General features: G+C 50.4%; 1 protein-coding gene across 2 annotated transcripts in view; it reads right to left on the bottom strand.

Annotated features, from left to right (window-relative positions):
- Window positions 1-282: 282 nt before the first annotated feature.
- The window catches only part of MVB12B (multivesicular body subunit 12B), a 183,582-nt gene continuing 160,424 nt past the window's right edge, over window positions 283-23,440 (bottom strand). Inside the window, exon 10 of one of the 2 annotated variants that reach the window (XM_022578726.2) lies at window positions 283-3,939. In XM_022578726.2, coding sequence (XP_022434434.1) covers window positions 3,853-3,939 — 87 coding nt within the window. In that variant the 3' untranslated portion in view covers window positions 283-3,852. Of the gene's footprint in view, window positions 3,940-9,717; window positions 18,444-23,440 lie in introns of those variants that run through there. The other variant, XM_022578724.2, reaches the window with a different exon arrangement.

The following is a 23,440-nucleotide window of genomic DNA, read 5'->3' as shown; positions in this document are numbered from 1 at the left end:
CTTTTATGGAAACTGGTGTTTTCTCCCTCCAGAAGCATTCCAGAGGGCTGTTGCCAGAGAATGGCAGGGCTTTCTTCGCTCCTCTTGGATCCTTCTGGCTTGTCACCAGGTCATCTAAGCTAAACGGGGGCAAAGAAACCCACCAGCTCTTTCTAGAAGGCTGGAAGGCCAGGGTGCTGGCCAACCCAGCCAGCAGCTGGGATGAGCTGGAGAGAGCTGGAGCCCAGGGCATCCCCCGAGGGAAGCCGATCTCGGTGCCTCAGAGACAGCAGCGAGCTGGGGAAAGGTTAAAACAAACGTTTATTTAACAAATTATATTAAGAAGACAATCACACAGTGAAACTCCCCTTTGCCAAGTACTGGAGTCACCTCAAATAAATACACGCGGTAGGACGTTGTTCCTAAGCTAGTGACATAGCCACCTGCCTGAGGCCTCTCTCCTGGTGGTGACAGGCCCCACCAGCACGGTCGCAACAGGTGAAGAAAGCTGGCCACTCCGGGGGCGTGGTGAGAGTGGGCACCCGGCCCCTCCAGGCCCTGGGGAGGTGAGCTCGGCTTTCGTGCGCCCAGCAGGCATGGGGCTGCCGTCAAGGCCTCTCTGTGCCTCACCCTTGGGCGCGCCAGCTCTCAGGGGAGCTGTGGGCCGGGACCCCTGTAAACGGTGACGGGCAGCCCGCAGCCCCGGGACTGCACCCAGCTCTCGCCCCGTGCTCGGCGAGACACTGTCACACCAGCAGGGCCAGTGACAGCTGGGAACCCATTACTGGACTGGAGGCAGGTGCTCGTGATGGGACAGCTGGCACTGGGGGCTCTGGGGCCAGATCCTGCCTCTGCCACTCACCAGCTTTGTGCCTGTGGACATGTCTCAGCTTCTTCATCTGGAACCGGGAGCAAACAGCATACGCTTCGGAGTATTTGTTTTTTTGGGGGGGAGGGGTGGTGACAGGAGAAAATGTGCTTCAAGTGCCAGCCTAGCGCCTGGCAAGGAGTAGGTGCTTTGTACGTGTTGGTCCTCCTCGCCCCCCGCCGCCTTCTGAGGGACACGGGGGCAGGTGGTGGCCATCAGAGCCTCCCAGCAGGGTGGCCCTCTGGGGAGCTAGGGCGGGGGCCTAACCAGCTATTTCTCCCCGCCACCAGGGTGCTCATCCCTCCAAGTGGAGGCTGTGGCTGGTACCAGTTCCCGGACTTGGGTGGAAAAAGCCTTGTTATAAATTTGCAAAGTGAACTTGGAGTCAACTGCTTGCTCCTTATCACCGCTGTGCTGTTTCCAAGGCCTTTGGAGAGAGACTCGGAACGTTCGGGGGAAAGAGAAGGCAGCAGGGGATGTTGTGCTCTGGTCAGTCCTTCCGGGAAGGATGGAGGCTGCTGCCCTTCACGTCTCCGAGAGAACCCCTGCCTTCCCTCCCCACGTGAACAGAGGGTTTGTGAAGAAAAGCACCGTCCCAGAAAGAAAGAGAGGTGGCTCGGTCCCGAGGTGAGCGAGCTCCACTTCCACACGGGGCAGGCGGGGCACGTGGGCACCCACCTCAGAAGGAAAGGTGCAGAGTTTGGAGCAGCCTAAAATCCACCACGGACGCCGACTTCTTAACACTGTCACTGCTTCATTGTCTTAAGCTGCCGTCATGGCGACGTTCACAGTCGCTGTTAGACCCAGACCAAGTCTGGAACGTTGTGGAGGCCTCTCCAGCTCGCCTGAGTCCACAGAGGTTTGCCCTCTTCCCGGCGGCCCTGCAGCGCTGCCTTGCCTGCCTGTCCCAGAACTGCAGGGTGGCCCGGGGCTGGCGGGGGGCTGGCGGGGGCTGGCGGCTCCTCTCCCCAGACACACCCTCACTGCTCTCTTGCTCCCTGACAAGGGGTCCCACGGGGCTGTCTCTGGACCTCCTAGGGCCCATCGGAGCCGCCAAAGTGCTTGGTTCTCAGTCAAGGGAGAACGGCCGTGGGGTGTTACCTGTTTGGAGATGATCCCACAGCTGGGGTGTGAGGAGAGATGCAAGGACAGAGCCCAAGAGCCAACACAGCCGGACAGAGGTGAGCGGAGACGTCACCCCTCTGCCGGTTTTGGACCAGCCCCACCCGTCCAAACGGCAGCAGCGGACACAGGTTCTCCGGGCCCCACGGGGCTCCCCCAATTCCCCAGAAACAGCCCGCTCATTTCAGTGGGTACATTTGAGACCGGTTCATCGGCTCTGTCCTGGGTAAGCACCGATCCCAAAGGGTCCTCACGGGGACTTTCCATCCCGTGCCTCCCGGGCCCTGGCGGGTTCCACCAGCTAACTGCCTTTTCCTGCCACCTGGCCACGCGGGAAGGCCAGCCCCACTGGGGATGTCCTCAGGTCTCGGGGACAGTGGGGAGAGGTGAGCACATCTCTAACGCCCAGAAATCAGGAGGTATCGAAATGAAGACCAAGGGGCAGCCGTGGGGGAAGAGTGGAGGGGGATGGGGACGGTGGGGCTGACGCAGGTCTGTGAGGGATGTTCTGCCCCGGCCTCACTTCTCAGCCAGAGGCGGCGGCTCCTAACTGCTGGCCAGTTCCTGCTGCGCCCCAGCCAGCCCTGTGCCACCCTAGGAACTGCAGGGAGGAGGGGCTGTCCCTGGCTGGGCAGTGGTTCTCCTAGGCTGCCTCCCTATGCCAGCGACCAGACACACATCGAACCTCACGTCCAAAGCGCCAACCATCTGGTGACCCCCAAGATGTGAGATACCAAGTTCTGGGGAGTTAGGACAAATTCCAATGGCCAGACAAGGCAGCCACAGGGTGAGGACCGAGCCTCCAGGGAGGACAGCGGCCCCATTCCCATGGCACCGATGGGACTGGCACCCAGTCCCAGCCGGCACTGTGGGGAACACCAGCATGGCCACTGGCCACTCGTGGCAGAGATGTCAGTTCTGGCCCCAGTTTGGTGACCTGGGTCAGACGGACTTTTCAAAACAACTGTTCCTGTTAGCAGAGGCCACTAAGACACAGCCTGGCTCTGAGAAGCTGGGTGACCGCGTGTCCATGTGCCTGGGCACGGGCTCACAGAGCCTCTTCACCCACGTCCTGGTCGCGGTCAGAGCACCGGGCCGGGCAGTTGGCGCTGCCGTTGGCACGTGGGCACCGCAGAGATGAGCCCTTTGTGGGGTGAGGGTGGGAGGTGAGTGAGCTCAGCGTCCTGGCAGCAAAGCTCACGTCCAGGCAAGCACCTGGCCACACGGCCGTCTCGCCGGGAAGGCAAGTCCTCTCTGGGCCGGTGGCTGGGGGATGGCTGTCCCCCGACCTCAGGGCATCCAGTGTGTGAACTGAGGGGTGAGTCCGAGGTTGTCCACTTGGGGACCCACTGGCAGCCTCCTCCCATGTTTCCTTAGGGTCCCTGTGAAATCCTCGGACACTTGATGCCGTTGGCATAAGCGATGTGTTCCGTGGGTCTGGGGCGATCCGTCAGCCCTGGAGGGCCCTGTGCGAAGCCGCCAGCCCCTCAGGGTCTTCTGGGAGGAAGCAATGGCTTAGTGGTGGTGACAGTCCGGAGAGCAGGGAGCCGGTGGCGTCACTGGACGGCCAGAACAACTGTCCAGGGCCCTCGGGGTGACTCCCGCGGTGGGTAGGGTTGTTCGCAGGACAACTGGTCATCACACAGACATGGTAGGAGCCACTGGTCACTACAGCACACACAGATTAGTCGAGATTATGAACAGCATCCCCAGGGAAGCGGGGTGTCACGTCAGGCAAGCTGATGACCGAGGAGGTAACAGCTCAGCTGCCCAGAGTCTCCCAGAAGCGCCAAGCGGGGCAGTGTGGATGGGCGGTGGGAGGGACCGGGCGAGGGGGGCGCTCAGTAGTCTGGGCAATGCATCTTCTCCCCGCAGGCGGCCCCTCAGGACTGGGGGATCTGCTGGCACCGGGTGGGGCTGGGCGGGAGCCGGGCGGCGGCGCTCTGCTCCGTGCGGAAGCTGTACTCGTACTGCAGGGGGAGGGGGCAGAGCAGCACAGTCAGGGCTAGAGGACACCAGAGAAGGACCCACCCCCACCCCCACCCCATGGCCTCGGACAGGCAGGCGCAGGCCCTGAGGGCATGGGAAGGGCGGCCCTCTGCCCGTGCACACGTACCGCAGGCTTGAGCTGTGCACGTGCACGGCGGGCGGGGGGAGACGCCTTTGGTGCTGCAGGCGGCTGTCTAGTTGGTGACACTTGGTGCCTCCCGGGCCCTGCCCGCCCCCTGAAAGGTGAGCTCTCGGCTCCAGCAGCGCCCAAAGCCGCGGTGCCTGCAGCAGACGCGCACAGCTGCCCTGCGTGCGCCCTGCTGCCCCCCGGCGGATGGTCCCCACGCTCCTGCTGCTGGAGGAGTCCCACGGACGGGAAGGGACAGAGCTGGGGCTCCATCCCAGACCTGACCTGGGCTAGCCGCAGCCACCAGGCTTGGGGGACCCCTGGACTTGCTGCTCTGCTCACTGCTTCCTGACCTGAAGACAAACACCGGCTGACATGGGACGCAGGGAAGGGGCGCCACCCCACACCCCAAAGCGTGCTCCGCACTGAGCTCCCAGGCACTTCCTCGCACGTGATGGACCTGGGGCTCCGTGAGCCTGGCCAGGGCGGGCGCTGGCGGAGTATACCTGTGCCCAGCCCGCCCTGCTGCCGGCCCGAACCTGAGCTCAACCCTCCCGCCTGAGACCCAAGACTGCCTACCTGACCCCGGCTCACGGAAATGACAGAAGGTAGCTTCCGAGTCTGGCGGAAATTTACAGAAGGGGTGGGGACACCTGTGGTTCACCTTGAAGGCCAGGCAGGATTTCAACATCCAAACGTTGGGCAGGGCATGCCAGGAAGAAGAGGGGGCACAGGTGAGGAGTGCCCGCCGGGCAGTAAGGGCCAGGCCCGAGGCTGCGGGGCTGAAGGGGGCCGTGGGACTGGCCTGGACACCACGAAGGGCAGCCACGTGGGTCCATGGGTCTTAGAAATGAGTTGCTTAGATTAGGTCAGTGGTTGTTAAACATTTAAAATAATATTTTAAAACTTTTTAGCAGTAGAATTGCCATAAAACGGGCTTCCCTACGTAACGCAAAGTTGAGCTGCCTGGTTGAACTCAGCCACTACCTGAAGTTGTTGCCTCGGAGACACCGGGGGGGGGGGGGGCGCTGCCAGGAAGGTGACGTGGAACCATCCCAGCACGAGGGTGACCGCTGGGTGCCCACCCAATAGGGTGCAGACCCCAGCCGCAGCCGTGGGCTCCAAATGCCCTCCCGACCCCCAAAGTGAGCTGCCTGTGCCAAGGAGGCACTTCTGAGGGCCATGCAGAGCAAGGAGCACAGCTACGGGCTGAGGGGCTTTAGGGATCGTTCTAGAAATGAGGGGAAGCAGAAGCTTCTGGACGGTTTTACTCCTCCCAAGGGGAAATGGTGGGGAGGCCGAGGCAGCCAGCAGACTACCACTGCAGCACTGCGTCCTCAGCCACCCTGCCAGCGGTCCCGGAGGCCGACCCAGGACCGACACAGATCCAGACTGGCGCTGGGTGCGGGGGCGAGGGCTGGGCTGGCCCTGGCTGTCCCGTGTAAGCGGCAGAGGTGAGCAGCCCTGAGCAGCCACAGGGACCAGGTGACACTGGTGATAGGACTGTGGTCCCTACAAACAGAAGGGGCGGGGAGGGAAGGACTTGACGTTGCAGGGTGACCTCAGGCAGGTCTTTCCTCCTCTGAACCTCAGTGAACTCATCTCTAAAGAGGGGTCACATCAAGAAATAAATGTTGGCGAGGATGTGGAGCAAAGGGAACCCTCGTACGCTGTTGGTGGGAATGTAAATTGGTACAGTATGGAGGTTCCTTAAAAAAACTAAAATAGCACTGTCACATGAGTCACTTCTGGGAATTTACCTCAAGAAAAGAAAACACTAATTCAAAAAGTTCTACGTACCCCCGTGTTCACAGCAGCATTATTTACAATAGTCAAGATACGGACCAACCTAAGTGTCTATCAATGGATGAACGGATAAAGAAAATGTGGTACATATACAGCAGAATATTCCTCAGCGATAAAAAAAAAGAATGAAATCTTCAATGAAACTGAAAGCTGGTTCTTTGAAAAAAGAAGCAAAATTGATAAACCTTTAGCCAGACTCATCAAGCAAAAAAGGGAGAGGGCCCAAATCAATAAAATCAGAAATGAAAAAAGAGAAGTTACAGCTGACACAGAAATACAAAGGACCATAAGAGACTACTACAAGCAACTATATGCCAATAAAATGGACAATCTGGAAAAAATGGACAAATTCTTAGAAAGGTACAATTTCTCAAGACTGATCCAGGAAGAAACAGAAAATATGAACAGACCAATTTACAAGTACTGAAATTTAATCTGTGATTAAAAAACTCCCAACAAACAAAAGTTCAGGACCAGATGGCTTCACAGGCGAATTCTATCAAACATTTAGAGAAGAGTTGATACCTGTCCTTCTCAAACTAAACTATTCTAAAAAAATTGCAGAGCAAGGAAGACTTCCGAACTCATTCTATGATGCCACCATCATCCTGATATCAAAACCAGACAAAGAAAGATACCACAAAAAAAGAAGATTACAATATCACTGATGAACACAGATGCAAAAATCCTCAACAAAATACCAGCAAATTGAATCCAACAATACGTTGAATCACGTTGGATCATACACCATGATCAAGTGGGATTTAGCCCAGGGATGCAAGGAGTTTTCAACATCTGTAAGTCAATCAATGTGATACACCACATTAACAAATTGAAGGATAAAAACCATATGATTATCTCAATAGATGCAGGAAAAACTTTTGATAAAATTCAACATCCGTTTATGATAAAAATTCTCCAGAAAGTGGGCATAGAGGTAACCTATCTCAACATAATAAAGGCCCTATACGACAAACCCACAGCTAACATCATACTCAATGGTGAAGAGCTGAAAGTGTTTCCTCTAAGATCAGGAACAAGACAAGGATGTTCACCCTCATCACTTTTATTCAAGGATGTCACAAAGAAAGAAAACTACAGGCCAATATTGCTGATGAACATAGATGCAAAAATCCTCAACAAAATACTAGCAAACAGAATCCAACAGCACATTAAAAGGATCATACACCATGATCAAGTGGGGTTTATTCCAGGAATGCAAGGATTCTTCAATATACGCAAATCAATCAACGTGATACACCATATTAACAAATTGAAGGAGAAAAACCATATGATCATCTCAATAGGTGCAGAGAAAGCTTTCGACAAAATTCAACACCCATTTATGATAAAAACCCTGCAGAAAGTAGGCATAGAAGGAACTTCCCTCAACATAATAAAGGCCATATATGACAAACCCACAGCCAACATCGTCCTCAATGGTGAAAAACTGAAACCATTTCCACTAAGATCAGGAACAAGACAAGGTTGCCCACTCTCACCATTCTTATTCAACATAGTTTTGGAAGTTCTAGCCACAGCAATCAGAGAAGAAAAAGAAATAAATAAAAGGAATCCAAATCGGAAAAGAAGAAGTAAAGCTGTCACTGTTTGCAGATGACATGATACTCTACATACAGAATCCTAAAGATGCTACCAGAAAACTACTAGAGCTAATCAATGAATTTGGTAAAGTAGCAGGATACAAGATTAATGCACAGAAATCTCTGGCATTCTTATACACTAATGATGAAAAATCTGAAAGTGAAATTAAGAAAACACTCCCATTTACCACTGCAACAAAAAGAATAAAATAGTTAGGAATAAACCTACCTAGGGAGACAAAAGACCTGTATGCAGAAAATTATAAGACACTGATGAAAGAAATTAAAGATAATACAAATAGATGGAGAGATATACCATGTTCTTGGATTGGAAGAATCAACACTGTGAAAATGACTCTACTACCCAAAGCAATCTACAGATTCAATGCAATCCCTATCAAACTACCACTGGCATTTTTCACAGAACTAGAACAAAAAAATTCACAATTTGTATGGAAACACAAAAGATCCCAAATAGCCAAAGCAATCTTTTTTTTTTTTTTTTTTTTTTTTGCGGTACACAGGCCTCTCACTGTTGTGGCCTCTCCCGTTGCGGAGCACAGGCTCCAGACGCACAGGCTCAGCAGCCATGGCTCACGGGCCTAGCCGCTCCGTGGCATGTGGGATCTTCCCTGACTGGGGCACAAACCTGTGTCCCCTGCATCGGCAGGCAGACTCCCAACCACTGCGCCACCAGGGAAGCCCCAAAGCAATCTTGAGAACGAAAAATGGAGCTGAAGGAATCAGGCTCCCTGACTTCAGACTATACTACAAAGCTACAGTAATCAAGACAGTATGGTACTGGCACAAAAAGAGAAATATTGATCAATGGAACAGGATAGAAAGCCCAGAGATAAACCCACGCACATATGGTCACCTTATCTTTGATAAAGGAGGCAAGAACATACAGTGGAGAAAAGACAGCCTCTTCAGTAAGTGGTGCTGGGAAAACTGGACAGGTACATGTAAAAGTATGAAACACTCCCTAACACCATACATAAAAATAAACTCAAAATGGATTAAAGACCTAAATTTAAGGCCAGACACTATCAAAATCTTAGAGGAAAACACAGGCAGAACACTCTATGACATAAATCACAGCAAGATCCTTTTTGACCCACCTCCTAGAGAAATGGAAATAAAAACAAAAATAAACAAATGGGACCTAATGAAACTTCAAAGCTTTTGCACAGCAAAGGAAACCATAAATAAGACCAAAAGACAACCCTCAGAATGGGAGAAAATATTTGCAAATGAAGCAACTGACAAAGGATTAATCTCCAAAAGTTACAAGCTGCTCATGCAGCTCAATATCAAAAAAACAAACAACGCAATTCAAAAATGGGCAGAAGACCTAAATAGACATTTCTCCAAAGAAGATATACAGATTGCCAACAAACACATGAAAGGATGCTCAACATCATTAATCATTAGAGAAATGCAAATCAAAATTACAATGAGATATCATCTCACACCGGTCAGAATGGTCATTATCAAAAAAATCTAGAAACAATAAATGCTGGAGAGGGTGTGGAAAAAAGGGAACCCTCTTGCACTGCTGGTGGGAATGTAAATTGATACAGCCACTATGGAAAACAGTATGGAGGTTCCTTAAAAAACTACAAATAGAACTACCATACGACCCAGCAATCCCACTACTGGGCATATACCTTGAGAAAACCATAATTCAAAAAAGAGTCATGAAAAAAGAAAAAAAAAAAGAGTCATGTGCCAAAATGTTCATTGCAGCTCTATTTACAATAGCCAGGACATGGAAGCAACCTAAGTGTCCATCGTCGGATGAATGGATAAAGAAGATGTAGCACATATATACAATGGAATATTACTTAGCCATAAAAAGAAATGAAATTGAGTTATTTGTAGTGAGGTGGATGGACCTAGAGTCTGTCATACAGAGTGAAGTCAGAAAGAGAAAAACAAATACTGTATGCTAACACATATATATGGAATCTAAGGAAAAAAAAAAAAAGGTCAAGAAGAACCTAGGGGTAAGACGGGAATAAAGACACAGACCTACTAGAGAATGGACTTGAGGATATGGGGAGGGGGAAGGGTAAGCTGTGAGAAAGAGAGTGGCATGGACATACATACACTACCAAACGTAAAATAGATAGCTAGTGGGAAGCAGCCGCACGGCACAGGGAGATCAGCTTGGTTCTTTGTGACCACCTAGAGGGGTGGGATAGGGAGGGTGGGAGGGAGGGAGACTCAAGAGGGAAGAGATATGGGAACATATGTGTATGTATAACTGATTCACTTTGTTATAAAGCAGAAACTAACACACCATTGTAAAGCAATTATACTGCAATAAAGATGTTAAAAAAAATTATGGACTCCAAAAACTATAAGATGCTGATGAAAGAAATTGAAGATGACACAAACAGATGGAAAGATACACTGTGTTCTTGGATTGGAAGAATCAATATTGTCAAAATAACTATACTATCCTAGGCAATCTACAGATTCAATGTAATCCCTATCAAATTACCAAGGGCATTTTCACAGAACTAGAACAAGAAAAATCCTTAAAATTTGTATGGAAACACAAAAGACTCTGCATAGCCAAAGCAATCTTGAGAAAGGAAAGTGAAGCTGGAGGAATCAGGCTCCCTGACTTCAGACTATACTACAAAGTTACAGTAATTAAAACAGTACGGTACCGGCACAGAAAAGAATATATAGATCAATGGAACATGATAGAAAGCCCAGAAATAAACCCATGCAATTACGGTCAATCAATCTACAACAAAGGAGGCAAGAACATACAATAGAGAAAAGACAGTCTCTTCAGTAAGTGGTGCTGGGAAAACTGGACAGCTACATGTAAAAGAATGAAATTAGAACATTCTCTAACATCATACACAAAAATAAACTCAAAGTGGATTAAAGACCTAACTGTAAAACCGGATACTATAAAACTCCTATAGGAAAACATAGGCAGAACACTCTTTGACATAAATCGTAGCAATATCTTTTTGGATCCATCTCCTAGAGTAATGGAAATAAAAACAAAAATAAATAACTGGGACCTCATTAAACTTAAAAGTTTTTGCACAGCAAAGGAAACTATAAACAACCTATAGAATGGGAGAAAACACTTGCAAATGATGTGACTGACAAGGGATTAATCTCCAAAATATGCAAACAGCTCATACAGCTCAATATCAAAAAAGCCCAAACAACCCAATCAAAAAATGGGCAGAAGATCTAAATAGACATTTCTCCAAATAAGACATAACAGATGGCCAAAAGGCACATGAAAAGATGCTCAACATTGCTAACATAGAAATGCGGATCTAAACTACAATGAGGTATCACCTCACACTGGTCAGAATGGCCATCGTGAAAAAGTCTATGAATAATAAATGCTGGAGAGGGTGTGGAGAAAAAGGAACCCTCCTACAGTGTTGGTGGGAATGTAAACTGGTATACCCAGAGAACAGGACTGGAGAACAGTATGGAGGTTCCTTAAAAAACTAAGAATAGAGCTACCATATGATCCTGCAATCCCACTCCTGGGCATGTATCTGGAGAAAACCATAATTCGAAAAGATACATGCACCCCAATGTGCACTGTAGCACTATTTACAATAGCAAAGACATGGAAACAACTTAAACATCCATCAACAGACAAATGAATAAAGAAAATGTGGTACACACACACACACACACACACACACACACACACAGTAGAATACTACTCAGCCATAAAAAGGAGTGAAATAATGCCATTTGCAGCAACATGGATGGAGCTAGAGATTATCATACTAAGTGAAGTAAATCCGACAGAGAAAGACAAATACCATATGATATCGCTTACATGTGGAATCTAAAAAAAATGATACAAATGAACTTATATACAAAACAGAAATAGACCCACAGACATATAGAAAACAGATTTATGGTTACTAAAGGAAAAGCAGGGGGGAGGGATAAACTAGGAGTTTGGGATTAACATATACACACTGCTATATAGAATATAGATAACCAACAAGGACCTACTGTATAGCACAGCGAAATATACTCAATATTTTGTAATAACCTATAAAGAATCTGAAAAAGAATATATGTATGTATGGGTATATATACACACATACATAACTGAATCACTGTGCTGTACACCTGAAACACAACATTGTAAATCAACTATACTTCAATAAAAAATCTTTTTAAATAAAAAATAAAATAATGAAATCTTGCCTTTGTGACAACACGGATGGACCTTGAGGGCATTATGCTAAATGAAATAAGTCAGACAGAGAAAGACAAACACCATCTGATCTCACTTATATGCGGACTCTAAAACACAGCAACAATAGCAACCACAAAACCAAGCTCACCGTGCAAAGAGCAGATGGGTGGTTGCCACAGGCAGCGGTGGGGTGGGGTGCGCAAAACGGGTGAAGGGAGTCAAAAGGCACAAACTTCTAGTCACCAAATAATTACACCATGCGGAGGGAATGTACAACCTGGTGACTACAGTTATTAATACTGTACTGCATCTTTGACAGTTGCTAAATCTTAAAAGTTCTCGTCAGAAGTAAAAAAATTGTTACTGTGTATGATGAGGGATATTAACCACTTATTATGAGGATCGCTTTGCAATATACACAAATACTGAAACATGTTGTACACCCGCAACTAATACAATGTTATATGTCAATTATACCTCGATAAAAAAGGTGGCTTGATGATCTCTACTCCCGGGGCCTACTGTGAAGGCAGGATGAGGTGCGGCTGGTTAAGGGCCCGCCTGCTCCAGCACCAGGCAAGCACTCGCTGCACATCTGTTGGCTACGTGGGGGAGCCCATCAAAGTAGCCCCACTTTCCTGCTAATGACCATGGCCCGGGGACTCCAGCTCCCAGGAGGATGGAGGAGCAGTGCAGCCCCGGACCAGGCCTTCGGGCAAAGTTTGGGACAATACCGCCACCTGGTGGCTGCTCAGGCGCATCACGGCTCCATCGGCACCCATCACATTCCCTGACCCCGTGCTGGGCGCTGGGGCCAGGTGAGAGCCCTACAAGAGTGGCAGGGGATGGACATGGGCACACCGGGGCCTTTAACCCAAATGGCAAACACAGGACGAAAGCAGCTTGGGGGAGAAAGCATAAGAGCATTTCCGCCAATGGCCGAGGGTGGTCCCTGAGCAGCACCCAGGGGGTGCCACAAGCCCAGCTGGAGACATATGGAACCAGGAATAAAGGGATGGGAAGTGGAAGCACTCGGGGGGCAGGGTATCTGGAGTTACAGGTGTGGAGCTGTTTCGAGAAAAGCACCCAGGGTCGGAAGACAAGAAGATGGGCCTGGCACTTGGGGCCAAGAGGGGAGGAGGAAACCAGCCCTGACGATGGACCCAGGGGCCAGGGAGGAGGGCAGCAGTGCCTGAGCTGCACAGGCTGGGGGCACGGTAGTTAAAAACACATGGTGATCTTAGCGGGGGCAGTTCTGGGTGGGCAAAAGTTCAAGAGAGCAGTGCTGACATGGACAGGCGAGTGTGGTCTCTCCTCAGGTGTGGGGAGAGGGTGGCACCCAGCTCTGAAGAGGCTGTTAAGAGCAGGCTGATCAGCCTTTAACACATGCAGGTCCTGACTCAGTAGGTCTGGGGTGGGGCCTGAGATTCTGCATCGTCAACCAGCTCCCAGGTGACCTGATGCTGTGGGTCGGTTCCGTGGCCCAATCAGTGAGATGTGGGAGCGGGTGTGGATGGGAGTGAGCAGAGAGGAGACCAGAGGCATCAGGGCTGAGGGGTCGCTGAAGAGGGGCTGGGGGAGAGGGTGGGGAGGGCCTCGCTTTGGTGCTTTGAGGCCTTGCCTGGGAGACGCCCACCTGGGGCCGCCCGCAGCAGAGGTGAGGGAGCGAGCCCAGCGCCAGGCGCCCTGCAGGGGCACCGTCACGCGCTGGGGAGACAGCTGTGAGCTGTGCCACCTCTGCTCTTCCAGAGCGTTTGCTGTGTCCGGCTCCCAGGGTGGCGGGGACGCCCAGGGCAGCGAGGACGCCTTGGTTAGTTGGGGGCTGGCCACAGAGAGTGCGTGGAGGGAGACAGAAGCCCGCGCTCCCAGACGTCCAGAGCCGGCCCGGAAGTGGGCCGCAGACCTGGACGCTGCCGGGGTGGGCCGGCAAGGGCGCTCCCGATGGCAGGGTGGGGGGCGGGACGACGGGGCGCAGGTGGGCAGGCCAGGGTGGAAGGGCCCTGGTGGGGGTCGGAGGCCAGTCTTTGTGGCCAGGGGTAGGGACACGGTCACTGCGGGAGGGGGGGTATAGAAGGGTTTTCAAGGACAAACTGCTAAACTCCTGTTTCTCTCACCCTCGGGGGCGGGGGGAGAATCAGAAGTACACACGTCGCCTCCTCCTGACTCACGGCCCAAGTTCGCCGCCGCCCCAGGAGGGGGCCAGGGACCCGCCGCACAGATTGCTGTCCGCCCACCCCTGCCCTTGAGATTCTTCCCTTTGTAGGTTATCTTGGCTGGAGAAAAGCACCTCTTGTTTTCTCTAACTCCCCAAATGAAATTTCAACATATGTACCCCGTCATAATCCCCCTTAGGCCGTGGATAACCCTTCCCACAGACGCTGTCCTCTGCCTGGGACTGCTGGCCCCAAAGTGTTTGCCCAAGAGACTAGGGCCGCTTCTGGAAGCCCTTTCACTCCCTTGGGCAAACACTGAGTACCTTTGAAGGTGGATTTGGGCCCGGATCTGTTGACTCAGGACATTAGCCTCCTGCATGAGGAAAACCTGCACTCGCGTACAAACAGCAAATCCTTTTTGAATTAAAAAAATTTTCAATTAAAAAGCATTTTGGTTCGCAGAGCTGAGCCCAGCCGAGCGGCGCCCGGCCCTGGCCACAGCGCCCTCTGGTGGGCATGGGCCATTATCACAGCAGCAGGAAGTCCAGGAAAGAGATGTCGCTGTCAGGGGCTCTGTGGGGCTTCCCTGGGCCGGGGATGGTGGGCCCCTGGCAGAAGACCCTGCCACCAACGTATCAGACCTCTCGAGACACAGCACGCGATTCCCAGATTCCAAGAGCCTTTTGTCACGGTGAGGCCAGCATCCTGGCAGTGGTGATGCCGACCTTGGTTTCCAGCTGCACTGGGGAGGCCAAGTCACTCTAGCCCCAGCCTCATGGCAGAAGGTGATCAAACCCCCCACCCACTCTTGAGAGTGAAAAAGCAGTCCTCCATGTGCATCAGAATCAAGGGTTTGAACCAAAGCCAGTGCTGCCTGGAGCCTGCCTGGGGTCAGGGTGGGGTTGAGGGCAGGGCAGGCATCGGCATTTCTTAAAAGCATCCAAGGGACTTTAATGGTTAAGCAGGTAGAGAACCACGACCTGAAACCTTTTGCTAAATAAAATAAGAGGGGAAAGAAGTAAAGGCAAGCATACACCCTCCCACCCTTCCCTCCCTGGGTCTTGTTAACTATCAAATCTACGAGAGGGCTCCAGACAAGAAACAGCAGTAAGGGATTGTTTTTAGAACCTGAATTTTGAGATGTGGAAGCTGAGGCTCAGGGAAGGATCAAACTTCCCAAGGTCCCCGAGGGCTGGGTGAGGCCAGGGGCGGGGACAGGCACACTGCTGGTGGGGCAACCAGCCTCAGGACCAGTGTCTACATGCACCTCTCAATACGGATGGAATTCCGAAATGGGGGACAGGTGGAGTCACAGAAGGGCCTGGAAGGATGTGGCAAGAGCGGGTCTGAAGGAGCCCAGGCTGGGCCTCAGGGCCCTGGCCAGGTGAGGACAGGTAGGGGGAAGTAAAGGAACAAGACACCAGCCAACTTGAAGTCTGGCTCAGGGCTGGAGTGACAGTCACGGCAGGTCCCCAGGGCAGATGGGCAGTGGGTGAGGTTCTGAGCAGTGGCCCCGGCCGTCCCCACAGCCTGCCTTTCCCAAGCCTGTTCTGGCACCTGTCCTGGCCCCATGGGCCAGGCCATGACACCTGCTGTGTCACCCCGGGTTCAGCCCCTCTGGGAATTTCAGCTCCGGGAAGCTTCCTCTCCTCACACGAGGACTCTGTGTCCTCCCATCTGTTTCTGGAAGCCTGGCTGCTGGATCTCGGGTACCCCTGGAGAGGAAAGGGCCAGGTGCCATTGTGAGGAGTGGGCCCTAAGGGGCCTCACGTGCCACGGCGCAGGCCTCCTCTGTGTACTGGGAGGGCTGATAAGCCCGTAGAAGGGCTCTGTCCAGAGAAGGGCTGTCACGTGCAGACTGGGGCCTGGGGGATGAAGGGAGGCCAGGACTGCCCCCCAGACCTGGCGGGGGGGGGTGTCCTGAAATACCCCCGAGCTGGGGAGATGCCTTGTTCATCCCCTCACTTGCTGAGAGCCCACAGCTGGGCCTGGAGGTCAGGGCTCCTGGACTACAGCCCATGAGCCCTGTGGTCACTAATAAGGGGACAGGAGGGGCAGGAGCCGCCGGGTCCCAAGCCAGGGTCGGGGACAGAATCCTCACGCCCAGTGAAGCTGGTACTGCTGTCCTTCCCACGTGAGCACAGCGGGGCTCAGAGAGGGGAGGGGCCTGACCGAGGCCACGGGGGTCAGGAAGCAGGAGGGTCCCACAACAAGCCCACAGCGGGGTCGGTGCGACCTTCGCAGGAAGCCTCTTCTGTGTTTCCCTTCTGGCTTTCCTGCTGGGCTGCTCAGCTCTGACCCGAGAGCAGCAACCCCAGAGTCAGAGACCCTGAGCCCCACCCAGCCCCACTGCTCAGCCTCACCCTAAATGAGGGGTTGAACAAGGACCCCTCGCAACCCACCTGCTCCAGGAGCAGGCACCACGTCTGTATGGGCACAGGGCATGGCTGCCGGATAAATGCATGGACCACTTGCCGATTCAGGCCGTACCTCTTTTGACTCCGGGGCACGCAGGTCATTCTCATCAACCCTCATCAGCACCCCTCCCCCTTTCCTGCTTTAAGCCAGGGACTCCCGGGGGCGGGGATGGTGACACCCACCAGCACCCTACATGGCCTGCTGCCCTGGGCTCAGTGCCGCGAGAGCCCCCCCACTCTCAGGGCACCCTCAGGAGCACCTCCACCTAGGAACCGACAGAGCATCAAAGAGCGGTGAAGTGACTCCTATGTCCCCATCCGGGCGGAGCCCCAGCCCCTGCTCTGGGAGGCGTCAAAGGTTTCTGCACAGACCTTTCCCCACACATGGCTTCTCAGATCTCCCCTCCCTCTTCCTGTCAAACACCACACCTCTGTGCCTTTTCAAATGCTACTCCCTCTGGGACATTCGTCCTCCTCCAGGGAGGATTAATCACTAGCTTCCAGGGCCCCACATCACTCTCCATCTCCTCCTTAAGTGCAGGGTCGGGATGGGGCCTCAGACATTTCTGTAGCTTCAGAGGCTGGTAGAGGCTGTGGCCCAGAATAGATGAATAAATGAATGAATGAATGAATGAATGATGGATGGATGGATGGTACAGGCTGTGGGAAGGGGGGAGGTGAATGGGTAGATGAATGAGTGGATGGAGACACAGGTGGATGGAGAGGTGAGTGAAGGGACAGATCAGGCTTTGGGGACAGCTCAATGCAAAGGAGAGAAGACAGCTAGCCTAGGGACTCAGTTCTCAGGCAGGGGGCAGGTCATTCTGGTCTTCAGTCTTTGGAAGCAGCAGTGTGTCGGTCCAGCCCTGGGTCCTCTGAATTCCCACAGCCTCTAAGCGTGATGGTGTGATGGCCCCTAATCTGTGGTATTTAACTCATGGAGGCAAAGTGCTGACCCCAGGGCTTGTCCACATCACCCCTGTGAATGGTGAAATTATGAGTCGACATGTGATCTGTGTTTGTATCTCCATGCACAGACATGGGCAAGCTGGAGGTTCACACACTAGTGGCCTGTGTGGTGTTTAAAATAGTTATAAACATTGAAAAGTTGAAGAGACTTTGCATAAAATGCCAGCATTTTCCAGATTTTATAAAACAAATAGGGGTCTATGGCAATTTTGGACCTTCATTCTTGCACCCCAACCCTTAGCCTCACACAGGTGAATGAAGGCGTGCTTTCCAGTTTGCCACAGTCCCCACCATTCCCTACGAACTGCCCAACCAGAGTGTCAACTGCCATTTTATCCCTGTGAGTGCATTTTGTGTGGGCACATGGGGACAAAGTAAGCAAGAAAGTGAAATATTTCTTGCACCCATGACTCTTAAAAGTAGAAAGATGAAAGACAGAGAAGGCCATGCATTTTAAGGAAAATGGGGGAAAGCACATTCTGTGGTGGCACTAGGACTGCTGCGTGATTAATAACAAGCTGACTTCTCCTGGCCCCTCCCAGGCTGCAAGGCTGGGGGCCCAGCGGGTACCTGTGGGTCCAGCCATTGGTGTCGGCATGGGGCTCTGGGCAGGGCTGGGGGCTGACGGACGGCTTTGTGGCTGAATAAACGCCGGTTCTGTTGGCAAAGAGCCATGGGGGCTCAGCCCTCAGTGAGTCAGCATGTCAGAATTCAGCTGAATGTCACCTAAAAATGGATCTTTGTATTTCCCCCTCCTAGGTTATTTGCGGAAAATATTTAAAACAATGCCGCTTTCTGGCGCTGATTTCTGAGTGGAAAAGGAGAAGCCATGGGTGAATCTGGGAAGGTGCCCTACCCATTCTTTATCCTTATGGTCATTTTTTTACCTACATGCCGGGCAACCTTCTAAGAGTTCAACTGGCGGGGGGCGGGGTATTACTTTCAAACTTCCCAAAAGGACAGAAAATGACAGAAAAATCCTTTTATGATAGACTTCAAAAGACGGAATATTCATCTTGACCTCAGTTCTGCATGACCCAGGTATACAACTCATGACAGTATCCAGGGCAGGTAATTCTGTCCACCAAACATCAGCTCTGGCTCAGCCTGGCTCCCTCGTTTATATGATGAACGCCCTGGGCCGCTGCAGGAAGCGACCTGGTGGCCTGGGTGGCGGCTGCTGCTTGGCGATACCACTGCCAACAGAACCAAAGGGGGGGGGAATGCAGACTCTCAGAATTAGGAACTCTATTAATATCATCTACCGTATTCATATTCCCGCAGAGAAAAAATATGATCATCTCAATGGATGATTAGAAGACATTTATCAAAAGCTACCATCTAGGGCTTCCCTGGTGGCGCAGTGGTTGAGAATCTGCCTGCCAATGCAGGGGACACGGGTTCGAGCCCTGGTCTGGGAAGATCCCACATGCTGTGGAGCAACTAGGCCCGTGAGCCACAACTACTGAGCCTGCGTGTCTGGAGCCTGTGCTCTGCAACAAGAGAGGCCGCGACAGTGAGAGGCCCGCACACCGCGATGAAGAGTGGCCCCCGCTCGCCACAACTAGAGAAAGCCCTCGCATAGAAACGAAGACCCAACACAGCCAAAAAGAAAGAAAGAAAGAAAGAAAGAAAAGGTATTATGAAAATCATTAAAAAAAAAACAAAGCTACCATCTAATCCTGATAAAAACATTTAGGAAAATAGAAATAGATGGCTAATTCTTTAACATGATAATAAAAAAAAGATATGTCTATATGCAGCAAGCCAAAATGCAGCATTATGGGTTAGTATAGAACTAGAAACTTCCGTCCAGACAAGGCGGCCCAGTGACCTCACCAAGCTGGCCACGGTGCCAGGCGAGGCACAGGAAGAGGGACAGGAGGAGGCAGTGTTGGTATTTGCAGACGACATAAACTCCGGCCTGCGAAACTGAAGAAAAGCAACTGAAAAACCGTCAGAAACAATAGAAGTCAGTGGGAGAGCCAGCCCACAAAATGATGCAAAAGTCAACAGCTCTTTGATACATAAATGACAGAAAATATAATGGAAGAAAAGATCCTGTTCATGAGAGCCACGAAAACATCAAACACCTAGGAATAACCTACAAAGAAGGGTGCAGGCTCTCCACAAAGAGCGCCCTTCCACTCTGCTGAGCGACAGAAACAAAGACCCGGGTGGCGACTTTTCACCAATCGTTCCTCTATTCACCTATATGCTCAGTGCAGTCACAATAAACATCTAGAATGGAGCTTCTCCCCCTGAAAAGATTCTCAAGTTCAGCTGGAAGAATAATCATGTGAATATAATTAGGAAAATTGAGGTGGGGCCGACGGGAGAACTAACCTTATATTAAAGTTGATTATAAAGCTATCAGATTCAAAGCAGTGTGGCAATCATATAAAAAGAACAGAGATGAACAGAGTCAAGAAAAATGTCCATTGATCCACTTACAGATGGAAATGTCTGATAAGAGTAACACTGAAAACTCACTGAAGAAAGTAAACACTGTTGTGAAAACTGGCTAACACTTTAGGATAAAATAAAGCTGGTTCTAGATCTTACCTTCTGATAAACTTCAGATGGACTCAGTAGTTGAAAAGTATTTAATATTTTAATATATTAAAACACAAAGGGTATGAAAAAATATGGGCAAATATTTTTATAATCTTCTAAGCAGGACATGAAATCAAAGATAAAACCTCAAAACAAAGACAAAATTGCCCATGAAAAAATTAAAAACCATTGTATAGCAGAACACATCTTTAACAAGGTGAAAAGCCACTGGTTGAATGTGTGTGTTTGAACACAGGACAGAAAGAAGGTTGTTGCAAAGAACATAAAGAACTCAAAAATGAATGAAAGAAGCTAAATAAGCCAATAGAAAAAACTGGGCAAAGGGCACAAACAAAAGAGATTCACAAAAGAAATACAAATGGCCAATAAACACATGAAAAGATGTTCACCTTTAAATACCAGTGATGCTTAGCTATAGTGAGGACGTGGGAAACAGGTACCCGCTCACACACCACAGGATGGGGGAGGGGAAGTTTAAATGGGCACACTCTTTTTGGAAGGCAAAATGGTAATACCATGCATTCTTCTAAGAAACACCCAGGGAGCAAAGACACACGTACAAGGAAGTATATTGCACCGGTGTAATAGCAGATAATTGGAAACAACTCAAAAGTAAATCAACAGTGGATTGCTTAAATAAATTATGACAATCATAAAAGGGAACCATATGTAGTCATTAAAAAGAATGAGGTAGATTTGTGTGAAATGACATGGAAGGTTGTGCAAGATACACCGGTCTGTGCGAAAGCAAGATAGAGAATATTATGTCCAGTGTTGAACTCCTGTGATCTTTGTTTGACACGTGTGTGTGTATGTGTGTCTCTCCCAGGAGTGGACCACGGGGGACTCTCACCTTTGAAATGTTTCCGTAATGTTTGCATTTTAATAAACACGCACAACCTTTGCACTCGGAAAGAAAACACTAAATATTAAAAAATCGATTCTGACCAGTGGGGTAGCTGCTTAAGATGACAAACTGCCCACGATGTCTGCCACAATTTATAGGGAGAGAACTGATCTCGTCTGTGGCATCAAATAGTGGTTCCTAAGCTGTGGTCAGACTCCTGAAGAGTCCAAGAAGTGGAGGTCCCCAGGCTACTTCCCACATTTCAAAAGAAGCCTAACACTTCTTTTATGCGTTTGGAATGGCTATCCATTAAACTAATTCATTAGGTTCCTTTGTTTTTGGCTGAAATTATCTCAACTCAGTGTGATAGCTCTGTAAGAATTTGGTGGCAGCTCTATGTCTGAACAATATAAAAAAGGGGAGCGGAACAATATATAAGAAGGGTTAACTTCTATTTAATTAACTAACTTTTATTTAATAAATGAAGTAGGCAAATTTCTTTCCCAAAACATATCAGCTTCCTGACTGAAAAAGAAAGAAGAAAAGATTCTGGGTGTTGTAAAATACTAAGTCTCACAGACAGAAAACACCTTATTTCCTGTTGCAGTTTAAGACCTGACCACTAGATGGTGCAAAGAGATCACACATTTTGCAACATCTCCCTCTACAAAATTCTTAACATTAATAAGCACAATGAAAGCTTTCCAAAAGTAGAAAGAATGAACAATTGTGCTGGGATATGAACATTTTGCTTTTATAAAATTGGACTCTGCCATTTCATTACTGATACAAAAATCTTCTGCCTCGCTTTCTTCCTGCATATGCAGATCCCAAATCCAGTCTAATCTCATATATTGCAAGGGCTTGCAGAAGTCCATGCAAAGTGGATGTACAGAAGTTGGATTCAAAAATTCTTTTTACCTCGCGATGCCAAATGTGTTTCCATTAATTTCACCTCAATGCTGTGACGTAAATGCTAGTGGAATCTGCCCCAAGCTAAATAAGCAATAAGCCCCATTTTTCAATACACAAACACATAAAGATGTCAGCTCAAACTGTTTACTAATTAACACTTAAAAAGACACAAATTAGATATGCGTGGCTAAGAGCAATTATAATCAAGACGAATTTCTCCAGTCATTTGGGAACTGAAAAAAATGCCTAATTGCTGGAACCAATGTTTTAAAAACTGAAATCACGCCAGTTAGCAAATATGTTCATTTAAAGAACATTCCACGTGACTACACTCTTGAGGATTGACTACAAACATAAGAACAAGGAAAATATTTAGGTATAAAATTAAAATTTTAAGCTCCTTTAGATTTATAATTTCTTCATTAAATATGTCTGCAAACAGCAGCCCATAAAAACCTGTAGCAATTAAGTGGTTAAATGAACTGCCTCCCTTGTCAGTTTTAAAGGAGTGATTAATATCAGATCGTCCCTTTACTAATTAGACTCTCCCTTGTCTTTCAGCCTTAAAGCCTAGTGAAAATGGAGGCTGTTTGCTCCACCAGGAAGTGTGGTGGGCTAATGACGCTCCCTTGCCACGGTTTTGAGTGTGGTGCCCACCGAAGGGAGGGTGAGCATTGTGGTTTTCCATGGAGGGTCGGCAGCAGGTGGGGAAAGGGCTTTGTGTGCTGGTCTGGAAGGCACTCTGGATGCCGTTTCAATCACAGGAATTGTCGGCTCCTATTTTTAGAGGCTTGCAGTGTTATGCACAAGGCATGGAATCTACAGTCCAGGCCACCTCTCCTGGCCACCACTCGTGAGACAAGGGAGAGGGCAGTCTGTGAGGGAGGCAAGGCTGGGGATGGACGGGCCACAGGGGACGGTGGGGTAGTGGGCGGGGAGGGAGGATAAACAGGCTGCAGGAAAGGTAACCGAGACACAGGAATTATTTTAGAAGCTGCTGCCCGAACTGAGGAGCTGGGGAGCTCTCACCCTGGCTGCGATGGGGCGTCCATCAGATGGAGAAATAGGGTGACTGCTTACGAGGGAAATAAAGAGCAGCTGAGACAGAATATTTATATGCCCATCTTCTCACTCCCAGAGAAGATGCTTCATCACGGGGTCGGCTGCGAAATTACACTTTTCCCGACTCTTGAACAGAGAGAACCTTTTCTTTGGGCAACGGGGAGGACAATAAGGGCTTCACTGGGACACAGCCCTCCGGGGTCACGGCCACCCTCCTGCAGAGCCAGACAGCTGCTCCCCGGGGCAAGGGGGCCAGGTCAGGGCCAGAAAGCACTCCCCCCCCCACCGCCGCCTTTGCTGCCGACAGCTGCCACTGGCTGCTCCCTGGTCGCCTCCCAGGGCAGAGGGGAGGTAAGCAAACACACACTCTCCTGCCTCGGGGTGATGGACACGGCAAAGCCCCCACTCTGAGCCTCGGAAGGTCACGGACGGCAGGAGATGTGGCTGCTAGAGGGCGGGTTGGGCCGCAAGGAGGTTGGGCTCAGCGCTGGGGACCAGGAGAGGGACAGCTTCACAGCGGGAATTGGTTTACAACCTTGGCTTTTCCGCTTCAACAGCCCACGCCACCTGAGCGCGTCTGAAGAATTTTTCCCCCATATCTGCCGGATGGCATGGGCACTGATTTTTATCATGACCCTCCTTGGGGGCCTTTCAGGAAACGTAACCAGGTGCTGTGTACACCGCGACTGCCGGGGCCTCCCGTCAGTGCCACAGCAGCAGCCTTGGGACCAGCACTCCGGCCAGGGTGGGATCCCTGGGCCTGCACGCCAACCTGAGGAGGGGGAGGCCAGG

Source organism: Delphinapterus leucas, chromosome 6, assembly GCF_059928025.1.
Source record: "Delphinapterus leucas isolate spDelLeu-1000000601 "Yukka" chromosome 6, BTC_Dleu_Yukka2, whole genome shotgun sequence".
NCBI classification, from domain to species: domain Eukaryota; kingdom Metazoa; phylum Chordata; class Mammalia; order Artiodactyla; family Monodontidae; genus Delphinapterus; species Delphinapterus leucas.
The sequence above is the reverse complement of the archived record's forward strand: the minus strand, read 5'-3'. Positions and strand labels throughout refer to the sequence as shown.